Raw genomic sequence first — 17689 nt, forward strand, 5'->3', positions numbered from 1 at the left:
GGCAATGAGTCGGGAGTAGGGATTCCGAGCTATTTTCGATACCTATGAATCCCGGGATTGATAAACATAATCCCGGGATTTCGGGATTAATTTTTTTATCATTTTTTTATGGAAAATAAAATGAAAGCGAAAATATAACAAAAAATACTTTTAATAAAAAAAACTTCTTTTTCTTCTTTCTTTTGACCATGTTCGATCCTAATAGGATCATATGGGCCTCCACGGAGTGGAGTTTTGTATTAACAGATTTTATTTTTACGAGATATAGATGTCAGCCACTTGCTTAACCTATTAGGACCATACTCTGACTCATGCACAAACTGAAAAACAGACAAACAATATGTGAACTTGTCAGACCCAGGATTCGAACCTGGGACCCTCTACACACTATATACCGGCGCCTAATCCACGCGGCCATCGTCAAAAAATAACTACATTAGAAATAAACTGAGTTTGAATGAAGTTTGATTTATACCCATGTGTAGGTAGCCGATTCATTTTATTTTTTCACATAAATTTAAAAAAAAATTAACCTCAAGAAAACAAAACTATTACTAGTATCAAAAACAGCGACACCAGACAACAACACAAATTTTGTCATTAACAACAAACCAATCGAACGTGTGACCCATTATAAATATTTAGGTACATGGGTCAATGAGAAATGGGACTAGTCTCAGGAAATAAATACTAGAATTGAGATCGCAAGGAGCGCCTTTCTCAAAATGAGACGCCTCCTTAGAAATCGAGATCTTAACCTAGGTCTGAGACTGCGTATGGTACGTTGTTATGTGCTCTCAATTTTTTTCTATGGTGTGGAAGTATGGACGCTAAACCAAGAGATGTCACGGAGACTTGAAGCTTTCGAGATATGGCTGTATAGACGCATCCTCAAAATTCCTTGGACTGACCGGGTGATAAATGTTGAAGTTCTCAATCGAATGGGGAAGGACCGAGAAGTTCTAAGTAGTATCAAAACCAGGAAACTACAATACCTCGGCCACATTATGAGAGGACAAAAATACAGGATTCCCCAACTTGTCATTCAAGGAAAGATCAATGGGAAGCGTAGCAGAGGACGGCGCCGCATTTCGTGGGAATGGGACGATTTGGCACCGCGAACTGGCCTCCGCCGATTGGCCTCCGGTAATTGGCCGCCGGTACAATCGGACGCCGGCCCAATTGGACGCCGACCCAATTCGACGCCGACCTAATTGGCCTCCGGGAGGATTGGACGCCGCACAGTCGAATTAAATGCGCAAAGAATAGATGTACGTTACGATTTGTTGGAGTAAATAAGCAAGTCAGTTTAATATGCTTCTATCTTCTCAGTAGTCGTACCTTATACATTTTGCGCTTGACACATTTTTAATATAGATTGAGAATAATTATTGTGCCTTATGATGTTTATTAAAAGAAAATAATTCTTCCCTCGTAAAACTTAAATATGTGCATAATCAATTAATTTATTGTCTATACATGGGTACTTATTTATATTTACAACAAATATTAAAAATAATGTTAGATGTTAGAATGAAAATTACATTATATTTCAGCGTTTTATCGACTTAATATTATAATAAAGCTTAAACATGTATATTATTATGCATAAATGCGTATTTTAAGATAGTATGAAATTACAAACAAAATATTAAGTAAGTTATCTGCTAAGTATAAATGTTTCAGTAGTTTGATTGATAAACTACTTTGGTACTGGGTGCCGGACGAAATCCCGAAGGCCGAAATCGAAATCTAAATCGTCCATGCTCCCGGAGGCCAATTGGGTCGGCGTCGAATTGGGTCGGCGTCCAATTGGGCCGGTGTCCGATTGTACCGGCGGCCAATTACCGGAGGCCAATCGGCGGAGGCCAGTTCGCGGTGCCAAATCGTCCTAGACCCCATTTCGTGGCTTAAGAACCTCCGTGATTGGTACGAGTGCAGCTCCACCGAACTGTTCCGGGTAGCAGACGACAAATATAAGATCGGCTTGATAGTGGCCGACCTCCGCTAGGGGATGGCACAATAAGAAGAAGAATTAAAAATGAGAAAGATTGGAAAAAAACAATGCTTCGCACTTTTAACAAAGTAATTCTACCATGATATCACACGTTTTACGGCAGTTTCATATTTGGCTGACTAATTAGATTTATGAAGCGGAATGGCCATAAGTAGGTACGCCATGATTATTTGCTTTACTATTTTAAATCTCGCTAATCCATTATATATGGCGGCTCTCGTGGTGCAGTGGGCAAGGCGCTCGCCTTCCACCCGAGAGTTCCTGGGTTCGATTCCCGGTCGTGACAAAAACATTTATGTGTTTTTCTCAAAGCCTGGGTAGATTGTGATTGTTCAAAATTACTAACAACCACCTTGTACGAAAAAGCAAGGACATGGTTATTAATAATTCAAAAAAAAAAATCCATTCTTTATGTCTTTACTATCAGAAACAGCAATCTCATATTAAATTCACATTATTATTTATATGACAATATTATTTACTCCATTAAACTTGTATATTTCCAAGATTGAACGTATACAATATAAATGTCTTAAATATAATAAATTATACTAGATTTATTTTTGACCGATTTTATCAATGTTATTAATTTTGTAAATATAAAAAAAAATATATTAACAATGGAAGAAAATGCCAATCCCGGGACCAGTCCCGGGATCCCGGGATTTTCAAATTGTAATCCCGAAATCCCGGGATCAGACTTTTGGCTCGGGATTGGATTCCCTAGTCGGGAGTATTACTCAAAGACAAGATTTTTAGTAGTTCAGTCATATCTAAGAGACACAACAGGCTAGCTTACAATATGCGCGATTTGAGAAAAAGGTCTTTATGGTGTTTGTTTATTGGAACATTTAAAATATGTATTGCAAATGATTTTATTTCATTATTTTTTTATACTTAAATAAAACTGTTTTTATATAGCACAAAAATCCACTTTACTTTAAACAATGATTTGAGTAAAAGACTTTCCCATTGTTTCAGATGGATAACATAAAATAAATCCACAAAGAATTTGACTGTAATGAAATTTTTACATTGTAAACTGTAATTTCTATTTGGAATTAATGTTTTATTCTGAAAAGAGTGATGCCATGAAAAAAAATACAATAGTTATAAGTTTAAATCTTACCCAGTCACAAAACATAATATTTAAATCGGGTTATGTTACACAATTAAATAGATGGTAAAACAATGTTTCGTACCACTGGTGCAGTAGTATGTTACAAAAATCAACTTAACATTTCAGGCATGAAAAGCAAAACGACGATCGTTGTTAGCATTTCTGGCCAATATAAAAAACAATGATATATCGTTGCGTAGCATTCCAAGCTATATTATGATGCATGTCGCTATCACGTGACGTTACAGTAACCTGCTGCTGCGGGAAATAAGTTTGTAATGTCATTTTTCTTGTTGTTTAAAATGTTATCAGTATGATGCTCCCATCCCGTTGCATATTTTGAACCTTTAAACCAACATTGTCAGTTGGCAAATTCTGCCGAAATCACCAGAACAACAATGAGGTCACCTCACGTTGAACTGCACTGCATCGACAACTGCATGATTCAATGAACGTTTTTATCATATTCTACATGTCTACACTTTTCGAATATCATGTCAAAATCATGTTTTTTTGTTTTTGCGGTTGGCACTATCTATTTTCTATAATAATGTTGTCTATTGTCTATAATATTTTTTGCAGGTTGGGTTCTGTTCAAAATATTATCTATGGATGACATGTCGCAAGTAATTTTAACGTACGCACACGTAGAAACTGTTAAAATTAATTTAAATCAGCATGAATATTTAATAATAATTCAAATTACTAATACATTATAGTTGGCACTCTTCATCGCTGTCATTCTTCAGTGAATTTACAGAGATGGTGATCGTTCAAAATATTCTGCAAAATGACGAAACCATGATTAAACTTGTCGCCGCCGCAGCGTGACAGTAGGCAACATGCACCTCAATCTGATCAGAACTTTAACGACTTTGAATTCATGTAATAATTAATTTTACGAAGATGAAAATATATTAATTTATCGTTTTTCTTTTTGTTAACAGCTCTGGCATACTTCGAGGGGTCAGTACTGCATCTGAGTAATGTCCAAAGAACTGATATGGGATCTTACTTTTGTATCGCCAGCAATGGGATTCCCCCATCAGTTAGCAAGAGATACACCGTGCAAGTTCAATGTAAGTATATTAACTTTTAATATCCAACTATTATCTATTGATTATCATTTCCTGTATTCTTTAAATAATTAACCATATGTATTTTAAAATTTAATTATCACATTAATATGGTAACTTCTTAATTTTATTTAGTTTCTTTATATATTTTCATCAGATGCCGGACAATATCTCAAATGCCAATTTTTGCTAATATCGAATGTTAAATCGCAAAATCTCTTTATATATTTATATCGAAAAATATCTATAGGAACATCTATCAACATAAATAATAGAACTAACGATCTCAGTCGATAATAAAGTACCCGTCACAATAGATTTACTTATATTAGATTATGAAGGAAGTAGTAGTTGATATCAAACCTTTCAATCAAGCAGTTTATAAATAAGTTATCAATTGAATAATCGTTCCTCGCATACTGTCCGCAATATACATAAAACTACAAAAATAATAAAGCTATACTATCATGTAATATTAAAATGGACATGAAACAATAAACAATCATAAAAACAGTTCAGTTTTTCTCTTAGAATAACGAACAACTATATACGAGAATAAAGCTTTGACGAATCAATTCTTATGTGAAGATTTATGAAAATTTTAAATAATTTTATTTCATTGGAGTTTATTTAAAAATAATTACAAGATAAAAAGAACTTTTTATATACCACGTTTTTAAATTTTCTGTTAAATCATATAAATTTGACAATCCTATGTTTTAATAAAAACTTTTTATTGTACTTGATAGAAATACTGAATAAATACAGAATACTGAAATGTCATTTTGACATTTCATATTGATTTCCATAGTAACTCACGTATATATTAATAATTTAGTTGCTAGGATCCCTTAGCAACCAACAATAAAAACTTTCCATAAAAAACAGAATTAACTGAAAATGAATTCAATTCTGCTTAAAAATGGTTCAATCGTCCAATACAAATCTTGGACGAACAAGAAAAAAATGTACTGAACCCACAAGGAAAAATTTGTACTGGACAAACAAGAATACAAGCTAATAAAAACGTGGTAAAATAAGTATTTCTGTGCAATTATTGGTGTGGTTCATTATTTTTTTAGTTTTTATTGGATTTGAGAACATGGTTTCGGGACGTTTGTATATCATTTAAATTTAAAATCTTGAGATTATGATATAAATCCATTTATGTATGATTAAACAAAAAAGTTTGATAACCACGAATTCCTTAGCTTTAATTATACCGATGTTTCTTTCTCAACAGTTCACCCATTAATAAAAGTATCAAATCAGCTGGTAGCAGCTCCTGCAGACAGCGATGTGCTGGTCCAGTGTTACGTGGAAGCGTCTCCAAGAGCTATGAACTCCTGGTATAGGGACAATGGTAAGAATGGCACGATTATAATATATAGGTTAGTCGTTGCGTCATTAATGAGGATTGTGGTATTCATGATCAACTAGAAAAATATCAGATGGCAGTTCCACCTGTCAACATTATTATATGTGATTGAATTCGTTGATCTGTCAAGCGGCGAGGCTTAGCTGATGGTTCTTCCTCATCTCTAATGTTTCTATTTTTTGTTTGATTGTGTATTGAGTTACACTAATTTCGTGTTCATAATTACAATGATAAATGTAGGGTATTATATTTTAAAAACAAACATCTCTGTGATAAAAATGGACATTATATTATACTACGCCAATATATTTAGCAATCCACCAGCCCTACAAACTCTTGTAGAGGTTTCATATAAACCTACAAACTGTCATGTTGTTGTCTATGGTCATTGACAGACCGTAGACAACTACGCAAAAACGGAAAAGGAATCGATTGCATCTCGACCGTCCTAGAACAGTCGCATTTTAGTCTTTCAACAATGTAGTCGACAACACGTCCTTGTTTCGCGGCTCACTTAATCTAAATTCCAAATTATAATGTAAATATTCACTCAACCAATATAAATGTGACAGTCATTTACTTTGTGCCGTGTCTATACTAAATTTAGTACCACAATATAAAACCATGAAAATACCATCTATGTGTGTTATTCATCACGCCCCGAAACACTACATGTCACGTAAATATCCGCAACCTTCAGTACAGATATTCATAATAACGGGGACTACCGAGCATCTTCCTATTACCCCCGATACTCTGCGACACACATAATTGACAGATTTCTACATAAATTATTTGATCATTTTCTTTTATTAGTGACATAATCTGATTGATTTAACAGGTGAAAAACTGATGGACGGCTCCAAATATCTGATGAAGGAGACCCCATTGAACGAATACTCCTTGTATATGAACCTGACGATAAAAAGACTCGAAAAGAAGGACTTTGGAGGCTATGTCTGCACTTCAGTAAATGCTTTGGGAAAAGTGGAAGGGAGCGTAAGACTTCAAGGTATATATTTTATAATTTATAATAACTGGTATTTCCTTTTTATTTGTACTTATATTATATTACATAAATAATTTTGAAAACACTTATATTATATTATATTATAACCAATAGATAAATTTTTTTTGAAAAAAGTTAGAATGAAAGGAATCGAATCTGCATCTCTCGGATATCGTGCCCATGCACACAGATCACTATGCTAAATGAGTCATACTTAATTGCGATACATTTATATTATTATACATTCGTTAGCGTTAGGTAGAAAATACCGCACAGCGCCTACACAAATCTCTATACCTTGCCATTAGATCGGCCATTTACACTACATATTATTATATTATGTATTATAGTACATATTATATGAATCCGATTTTCTTAAAGAAACCGGATAAAGATTCTTTTCAGGAATCCATAGCATGTAGTAGAACTAATTCTAATGTCGCATCTTTACCCTATAAGAAGAACAAATCAAGAAACTGTCTAAATATGGTTTCTGCAAGCATTTGTGACGGGTAATCAAAGATATTAAAGACAAAAGAATTCGATTTTATTTTATATGCAACTGTCAATTATCTACGTTGTCGCAGCCATGACCTATTCTAAGTCAGAACTATTTAAGAGCATACATCAGTGAAACGGCAAATGTGTCGCTAAATTTAAAAACCCGCTATAACACTTTTTTGAAATAATTAAGATATATTATATATCGTTGGATTCGTTATTAAAATCTCTATATGAAAATTTTATCACCTCTTTCAAAACCCGCTACGATTAATTGTCATTTATGAAAGAAAATCAATGTGTCTATCAAATCCCGCTGTAACACTACTGAAACATTCAAAAACATTTTTAGTTCAAAAAGTTTTTATTGATTTTCTCAACATAATGAAAAAGTGTTATAGCGGGTTTTGAAACTCAGCAACACAAATAATTTTCCGCAATAGGTGGGACGTAATTTCACAAACGTTGCCAATCGGAGAGCGATAGTCGACCCGTGAGCACGTCAATTTGTTTTATGATGGCGTTAGAGGAATTAATTCTTAAATCGTATAAAGATTATTATTATTACTTAAATAACAATATACATTCCATTAAATGGACGCATGTTGAATTTTTATGACAAATTATGTTTTGTTCGTCACACGTCGCTTGCACAATCTGCGTGTCGCGTAGTCACGATCGTTTTAGACCATGTCAGAGCTGAAGTATAGCCTTAATCGTATCTAGCTTATCAGGCAAAATAGTGAGAGATGCATGACTAGTCAATGTGTTCCCAAAGACATAGATATTTTCAGTGTTGTGCTGTGCATTGCTGAAATTTTATTTCATTGTTATTTTTTTCTTCTTCTCTCTCTTGTGAGAGTAATATTTTCTATATTATATTAAAACAAGCATGGATTTTTATTTAACTTATTTGATTAGAAACATTAGTTATGTCCACAATGTTTTTTTATATTTTAAATAAATAAATAAACTTCTTTCAAAGTAAAAAATACTAAAACTAACCATTAAATAAGCTACAAGTCATTTCACATTACAGATTTACATATTGTAGTAAACTTTACACTATTATTCACATTTATTTAATTCCGCATCTACCTAATATAGAAAAAAATACAAATTAAGAATTCAAGACGTTCTCATAAAACATTGGGGTAAAAAACAAAGTTATAATATTAGGTAAGTACCAATTTTTACGTAAAAACACAGAGTACCTAATCATAGGAGTAAACATATTATAATTACGTCATTGATGTAAAGGGTAGGGTAGGGTCAGGCAAATTTTCGTTAGATTTTTGCGAATATATTAATTTCAATCGATAATTATAAATGGAAGACAATATCATTAAAATGAATCCCCGGTCTATTTTATTATAGTCATTAAGTCTTAAAATTAAATGACTATCAAACTTGCTGATGCAAAGCGTGTGGCTCCATCCCATTGGTACCACAAAGGGACCAAATTTATAATATATATATATATAAAACAGTGTCCTCATAAACTCATTCTCACGCAAGCGGAATATATCAATTTGACTTTATTATTAACACAACATTTGATTAACTGAATTAATTATTATGAACAATACCAACGTTAAACACTAAAACTTATAATATATGTTACGGATGGATGATTCGTTTTATTAAATACTAAGTTTTATTAAGTCAACCAAAACAATCGCTTTATAAAAGCTCTTGCCTCTTTCAATATAAGCTTCTCCAAAACTTACTTTCTATTCAAAATTTTTAATAGTATTTTTCCTTATATTACCTGTCTCTTATATTTTAACCTTGTACCAATTGTGGACTCAATATCCCCCTTCCACTGTATAAGATTTTTTATCAATGTATTTACTCTTTGGTTGAAGTATACTTTTTGTATTTTCCTGTTATTATGACCATCTTAAAACAATCATTTATTTTATAACTAATATTCACCAATAATGTATACTTCTGTGATCGGTCATGTAGGTACAACTTTCATGTAACCAGCTATGTGATTTTGTTTTGATTGTTCATCCAAATATTCTGTCATTCGGTGAAGATATTTGTCTGTTTTTTACATACAGCTGTCCATAAAATATTTGTATTTCTTTATTATTGACACGGGTCTACCTACATGACCGATCACAGAAGTATACATTATTGGTGAATATTAGTTATAAAATAAATGATTATGGTGACATGAAAGTTGTACATAACACATTTCACCGTGACACAGTTTGCCAGTGGAAAGATGACCGTATACTATACGGTCTCCAATTTTATTAGTTGCAATATGAACATTAATTCAATTTTCACAGCTGATTTTGTCAAAATTAATGAATTCAAGAATGAATACCTAACCTAAGAAATAATCCAGTATATCGGCTATTTTCAAAAATTGTTTGCTGCTGGCTTCCTGTGTAAAGTGTAAACCGACAAGAACCGTGTTTTATTGAGACATGAAATTTATGTCAGTAGTCAGTACTATATTACGTCCCACAGAGTTTGGACGATCTTTAATATACGGCCATATATTTCCGATACAACATTTCACAGTAAAGTGTGATACGGCGAACTGCATACGTACAAGTTTCCGGACACGCACGTAGCTATGTTATATACACAAATGAGGGGATGAAGAGTGCGGAGAGAATGTATGTTCGGAATTTCTTGGATGAATCAAGGAGAGATTTTATTTACTGACCCAATAATAAAAAAAATCATCATGCGACAACCCGGTGTGGGTCCTGGCCTCCTCCAACAGCTCCTTCTACCTGTCCCTATCCAGTATGGCCGCTTTCCAATTCGGTACCCCCAGAATACGGCAGTCACCGGCAGCTCCATCCAACCAGCGAATCTTTGACCTGCCTCTTATTCTACGCCCTCTATTGGATTGCTATGTTAATATATTATATAGATAAAAAAAATACTATGTTTAAATGCCAGGGATGAAGTTATGACGAAGCGTACTAGTATAACTGACTTATTTGAAAGGGCTGCGATGTACCGAGATGTTCTGATCGAGTGCCGAGTGAGAAGTGACTGTTTCCATAATCGACCTTTGCTAAATATACAACTGAATATTCAATACATTATAAGAGTCATTGTTTATCTAGGTTATGATTGAAAAATCTGCTGATAATTGCGCATTGCGATTTGTTTTGATAACGCAACATGAACACCTAATTGTGTCACACATGTAATGCTGATATAGTATGATTGGAACCAGTGTTGCCATATTTTTCTATGCTGATTATAGTACAAGGGCGTAAAAATTATAGTATTTCTGTAAAAAAGATAGTACAGGAACATTTTTCGGCTCAAATCCTTTAAAATTATAGTATTTTGGCATATTCTGCGTAAAATTATAGTATTTTACATTTTTTGCAGAATTAAAATTATAGTATTGTACTATAATTATAGTACGGTTGGCAACACTGATTGGAACACAAACATATTAATGAGTCCTCGAAATTCTGTCACTTTTTTGCACAGAACATTCTTTTTAATTTGTCTACTAATGCATCGTTGATTAATAGTCATATTAAACTGTTATAATTCAAATAATCGTAGTGTAAAACCAAAAAATAAAAATGACTTATAATTATGGTCAAAAACTTTGGCTACAATAATAATATTATAACATATTATATAAAATCTTTTATTAGAACTATTTGTAGACAGCCTTTATATTTTTTTTCTTATATAATGTAATGGATTTATTTCAAAATATTGACAAAAACCATTCGAACAAAACTAAATGACATTTTCATTCAATGTAGAAAAGCTACTTCCAATCGAAGTGTTCTCAACTATCTGCGCCTCTTTGTCAACGAACCGTCTAGTAAAGTCTAGACAAGAATTCAGGGTTCGGGATGTATGATAACCTAACGGAATAGCGCAGAGTTTTGGTTTGTAATATACAATACGATTTGTAAAATTGTTTATCGGTTATTACTTGGCACATATTATAATATATTTAATACAAAAGTGATTCTTTTTCAATTAGAGCATCAACATTTTGAGCCCGTTTGAGTTTGTGTTGGGTTATAAGAATTATTATCAATACTCTCTGATAAGTAATATAGGTAAGGGTAAAGATGGTAATTTATTATAAGAAAAGGGTAGTCGGTATAATTTATATTCTATAATATGTAATAACATAACCAAAAAGGTATGGTACATAATAAATAAATTTAAAGAAAATACTAATCATAATTTTATTGAGTAAAGGGGATAAGAACAATATATAATGACAAATAGCAAATGCAAACCCTATCTCTTATTATTTATAGAAAAATCGACAGTGATTTCTTACTGTGTGATAAAAATTGTTCTAAAACTTTTGATTTTGGTTATTCAGAAATATTGATTCTTCAACAATTTTATGAAAAATACAACACTTTATATTGCCGTTTTGGGACTATAATATATAGAAAAATTGCAGTTAATAGGTAACTATATAACTTTATTAACTATTTATTTTTTTATTGAATGGTAAAGCTGTCATATCTAAATTCAGGTTTATTATGAAGTTACTCACAAAAAACAGTCTTATTTCTACTGAAATTATGTATGTTATGCGGTTACATGTAAATTGTGCGTAAAACATTCACCGTGGCACAGTTCGCCGTGAGTTTTCTTATCGAAAATAAAATCAGATAACTGTATACTATACGGTTTTTTTAGATTCAATATAAACATTAATTCAATTTTCGTAGCTGATTTTGGCAAAATTCATGAATTCCAGAATGAAATCCTAACCGAGCCTAACAAGAAGGAAATGTAGAATAATATTCAATAGCTAACTCAAAAACAGTAAAAATCAATTGAGTAAATAAAATAATTTAATGAATATTGATAATTGTAAATATTCCTGACGGAATCCGACTTGTGAATGTTTAAATTCGACCCCTGAAAAAGAGTCTACATCTATTCAAAAAAGCTTTAGACGAGAAGCTTTCGACGTATCTAACCATTATCTTTGATGAAAGTAATTGGTCCCCTCAATTTTACACCAGTCATTAGAGATGAAAGTGGTTGTTTTTTGGAGCAATGATTATCCCTTCTTTGTTCGGCGCAGACACGATCGTTCTCGTAAATGAAGACTTTCAAAGTTTTGTCGTAGAAAGAAAAATATTTTTCTGTAACATCACTTTTTAACAATGATCTCGCTTGCCCGACTATATGCTTTTATTTAATAATACCAATGTTTTAACTGTGGAATTATTTAACTTTTAACTCTTAGTAGACAATTTTTCTCAGTGTTTACTTTTCGATAGGTAATTTTTTCTAACTTATAAAATAGAGGTATCCATTTGACCACCCATATGTCACTATTATTTTTTACGACACCTTTTTTACTCACATACATAGCTTTATCAGTGGTAATTTTGATTTTTTGTTAAGTATTCAAATTTTCAAATATTATTTATTTTTACATATGGTGACCATTACTAATTATTAATTTAAGACGTTCACAACATGACATTTAGAAACAAAGAAATATTATTAAAACAGTACTATATTATAAAAAAAAGAAATAGATCAGTATTAAGTTATTAAACAGTAGGAAAATTTAAATACAAACAAATATAAATTATGGCTCGATGACATTGAGCTACTATACAAGCTGCAAGCCAGCGAATTCTCAATCTGCTTGTAAACTCGCCCAGTGTCATCATCGAACTAGCTAACAAGTAGATTGTAAACAATCTACCGAAAAAAGTTGAAAGCCGGGCTACTTTACACGCTCCACGCTGGCGTGTGGGCCGATATGCTTCTGCGCAGTAGAGTGATAGTGGTGACCTCCCGGTGAAAAAAACAAACTACTCAATACGTACTGTCAAAATAGTACCAAAAATGATGCTTTCAACTCGCTAGCTTATTGGCTTCTAAGCGAGTGGAAAGTTTTGTGTGTCATCATCACAATCACACTACCTGATTCCCCACTTTTAAACTCACCAACAATCAAAGTAGCTCAATGTCATCGACACATTTGATAGGTACAAGGAAGTACACCGGATGAGTTAAGCAGACCCTATTTTAAGAATTTCTAGAACAACGTCCACCTATATACTCATCTTCACGTAGGTGTAATAAATCAACATCCGAAGCGATTTGGTTGAACAGAGTTATTGCCCTCCCAATTGGCATCACCAATGGTAGGTTAGTTCTGCTGTTAGTCTGCTCTTTGGGAAAATAAACAACTGATGTTCCCGATTTCTAAGACAGTTATTAGGGGCACACAAGTGAATACTACCAAGAATGGCAGAGTTCTCATTCACACCACGTATAAGTTGAAAAATTACGTGGCGAAAATAAAGAAACATAATAAATTATAAAAGTTTTAACTGTTTTTTTTTATATTAATTTATTCTTATCTCGGTAACTGTTGCAGATATTATGTTTCAAAATATGTATTATTTTAATTTCCTTTATTTTTTAGCCGTTATAATTTATATATAGTTGAAAAACTAAAAGTCGTAATACGTGGCCAAATATTGATACTTAGGAAAAATACTTTCAATAATTGGCAAAGACAAAAATAAACATTTTTATAATTATACTATATAATATGAATAAGTGTTAAAATATATTGACTGCGATCGAGTCTACATCGGGAAAACCCGATGAAGCTTATATTCTAGTATATAGATTATAGTATTAGGACAGGTTTAATTTTTTATTAGTGCATCTTGCATACTGTTGCCAGGTAACAGGGCCTGGTACTAGAGCAAGATTCGGTATCAAAATATTATGTAAACCACGTTTAAGATGCCGAAGAAGTAATTATAGTTAAGGGTCGACATGCTCTGCGTAGGTCAAAATGGAGCTTTTTTTCTATTTTCAAAGCATGATCCTGGACATACCTTAAACGTTGTAGATAATCTATTTATATAATTTGGAAGCCTTATTATCCTTTATATTTATTTTAAACATCTGATGACTGGATAAATTATTTTTATTACATAAAATAGTATTCTTTTAAACCTCTCGCTCTAATGTTTTAGAATATAGTAATATTTCAGTACATAAATGTGCAGTGGTGTTAAGATTTCTTACCTTTAATATATTTTTTTTTAATTTAATTTAAATGTTTAAAATAAATATAAAGGGTAATAAGGCTTCAAAAATATAAAAAGATTATCTACAACATTTAAGGTATGTCCAGGATCATGCTTTAAAAATAGAAAAAAAGCTCAATTTTGACCCACGCTGAGCACGTCCGCCCTTAATATTTTTTATTACTGAGTGGAATACTAACAACAATTTAAAACAATATATACATAATAATAAATTATACTTGTGGTGAATAGCACGTGATAAAATCCCATTTTATAAATCGTCGTCATTAGCCTGAATCTATCAACTGCTGGATTTATAATCTACAACCTGATTACACCCCTCATGGTTCCATGCTTTGCATTGCCACGTTCTCCCGAAGAATTTTGACTAAGCCCTCGTTCTAGTGGTCTCTAATCTACCTTTTGGATATATTTTTATTATTCTTTGGATTTATATAAGTATATGTCACGTAGTGGTCAATGACTTTGGGCTTTGTTAGCATTATTTTGATATAGTAAGAATTAGCAAGTCATTTAAACTATCGCACAATCGTCGCATCTACAGTCAGCATATTCTACACGCGTGACATTATTTAATGGGATCAAAACGTTCGAAGTGCAATAATTCAAAAGCCCTCAGATTTTTAATTGCAAACTTCATGAACAATGACTAGCAACTTATCGAATATTCATGTATATAATTATCGGTTCATAATTCATGAGTTAGTCAGTCTTAATACCTATTAGTATCAATCTTAACCTCAGTCCGATCAGTAAGCTTCGTGTCAGTCGCTCCGCACAGCATTCTGTTCCACCGAGCTCGGACCTCGGAACAGTATCATAAGTATTGTAACATAACGCTCTGTAACATACTCTTGTACCGACTGTTTATGCTGCAAATAAAACTCGCTCCTCCATCCAACGGAGCAACCACCAAATCTCGACTTCTTATCTCTCCTCCTGACGACTCTCCATCTTCACCTCCTGGTCATCTCCAAACCAGCAGTTTTTTCCCTCAACCACGAACCAAACATATATATATATATATATTAATATGTGTCAGCTCATTTTCATTTATGTTTTGATCAAAATCTTTTAATTTAAATATTTTTATTTTTGTTCTCAAATCATTCCGTTTAATGTCCTTTCGGGTAACGTCTAGTATTCACATATTCATACTACGGCATACAACGATATAAACACAGTTGCATATTAGAATATTTAATAAATAAATCAATCAACTAATTAATTTTATCTCCATACAGAGTTGCAGTTACCCTCAAAACCCACAACGACATTATCACCATCAAGAACACTGAGTCCTTCCAGAAAGCATCACAACAAAAACTCTGAAAATAAACACAGCAAGCATAGAGACAGGAAACCAAAAGGCCAGATGGACTACACCACCAGATCCTGGCTGGAGCCAAAAACCTCAGACCAGACAGATGACGATATATGGGGATCGAGACCTCCATGGGTCGAGATCAACCATGCTGGAAGATTAAGTCGTGGACTTTGTGTATGGTTGATTTTTATTTCAGCTATTTTAAAGTGGCTTAGATATTGTGATAGGTTAATTTTGTAGAAAATCGGTGGTGAATGTATGTAAACCAATACCTAACTATATGATCATAATAATATATCAATCGAACGTAAATAATGCTCTTTGGTGTTAAACATGTAAGGATAATGTAAATTTTTTCATATCAGTGTTTCTGAATATTATTTTTTACTGCGTTATAGTACTATTATGTAAATTCTAAATAGAACATTTTTTAATTTTGTGATTATTCCGTTAAAAATAAAATCATATTTGATAAGATATTTGTAGTGTAGCATATTATTATTGTTTATAAATATTTTTATAAGTATCTGATGGATTCTTTTATATTTAAAATTAAAGCCGATTATAAAGTTATTTCTACACGTTCCCTATTGAGAGATGTATATTAAGCTGCAAATAACGGTCGCCTATGATGGGTAAATAAATTTACTTTTGTATAGGTACATTCACAACAAAGTGTCAATTGTCAACATGACCGGAAAGCAAAATGAAATAATAATAATAATAAATTACTTCGTACGTATATTATATTATTTTCTTATTAACGTTCTACCAAAAAAAAACAGTAAGTATAAATTTTGTTGACGATACCTTTGGGACGTGAAAAATTTGGTTAAATTTTTAGCCCAGTAACTACATACTTAACCGATTTTCACAAATTTTCCTGAAACATCGTTTTGACTAAACTATTTCGTAAAAAATATGTTATAAATTCAATTTACCTGTAATCCACTGTTTTGTTAATTCATTCTTACCCATTTATCGACAATATTGGCTTAACTAAGTAAGCAGTATTTTGCATAACTAATAAATCATTTTATGATATAATAATGCTTGGCTGGCGTCTCTCGTAGTCCAAGTGCATAAGGTCCTGGCCTTCCATCTGGGAGCTTCGGGTTCGATCCAGTGATGACGTATTATATGCATGTGATTTTCCCAAAGCCTGGGTGTTTGTGATTGTTCAAAATTACTAACAACCACCTTGTATAAATAAACAAGGACCTAGTTATTAATAACAATAATAATTAAAAAACAATTGTTGGCTCTGAAAACTTTCTCCATCTCGGATGTTGAAGTCCTGCCACATCTCAACCACTTTGTTCAATTATGTTTAAATTCCCCGTGGAATAGTCCAGCCATCTTAATTTTGACCGTCCAGGTTTTGTCTTGCACCCATGGGGCGCCTAACTAGCCTGCCTTTCTAGTAACCTTAACAGTACTTCATGTACTATGAACATATCGCCCTCATGATATATTTTAATTTATATATATGCATAATAACAATAAATTTAATAATCTCTAAAAAAAATACAATATTACGACTGCATTTTCGATCGATATGACAGCAAAATTATAAACGTGTGGGACAAACCTAATGATATAATACAATTTTATTTATTCAAACGTTTTTATAGTACATTCATTTTTTGAAAAATCTTCTCTACAATATATATTTAAATAATAAAACAATATAGGTACCTACTACAATAAGTTAAATTCTCTCCAAGTTTTTATGAAGTAAATATTTAATCAAAATCCATATGAACTCAAATAAATTGATTCCTTTTATTAATTATATATTTTTTTATATTTCAGAAATATGTAGGTGTATATCAAATTATTATCTCATTCTTTTACTTTATAGAATTTATGCAAAATTATTATTTACTGCTTTTGAAAATATCAATATAATATTATCATAATGTGCTAAAATTCTTTCAAATACTATATTATTATTATCTTAGAAATAATAAAACCAATCAACTTTTTTGTAAAAAAATATATTTATGAATATTAAATTTTCATAAGTGAAAAGTTAAATTGTCATATTGTATTGAGAATTTTTGTAAATAATATAAAAAATATTATGTAAAATCTAACGATAACGTTGACGTGATATGATTAAATAAATGTTATTATTATATAAAATATTATATTGATTATGTATATTATTATTATTATAATTATC

At 31.9% G+C, this 17689-nt stretch overlaps 1 protein-coding gene across 1 annotated transcript in view; it reads left to right on the plus strand.

The window, feature by feature from the left end:
* Nucleotides 1–16266, plus strand: part of LOC147073115 (lachesin-like) — a 152458-nt gene extending 136192 nt beyond the window's left edge. The window contains exons 7-10 of the mRNA XM_085945277.1: nt 4085–4216; nt 5457–5576; nt 6433–6603; nt 15419–16266. Coding sequence (XP_085801403.1) covers nt 4085–4216; nt 5457–5576; nt 6433–6603; nt 15419–15741 — 746 coding nt within the window. The 3' untranslated portion in view covers nt 15742–16266. The remainder of the gene's footprint in view (nt 1–4084; nt 4217–5456; nt 5577–6432; nt 6604–15418) is intronic.
* Nucleotides 16267–17689: the final 1423 nt, after the last annotated feature.

The sequence above is a fragment of the Rhyacophila brunnea genome, unplaced genomic scaffold (genome assembly GCF_057557595.1).
Source record: "Rhyacophila brunnea isolate RB1 unplaced genomic scaffold, BYU_Rbru_1.0 scaffold_18, whole genome shotgun sequence".
NCBI classification, from domain to species: Eukaryota; Metazoa; Arthropoda; class Insecta; order Trichoptera; family Rhyacophilidae; genus Rhyacophila; species Rhyacophila brunnea.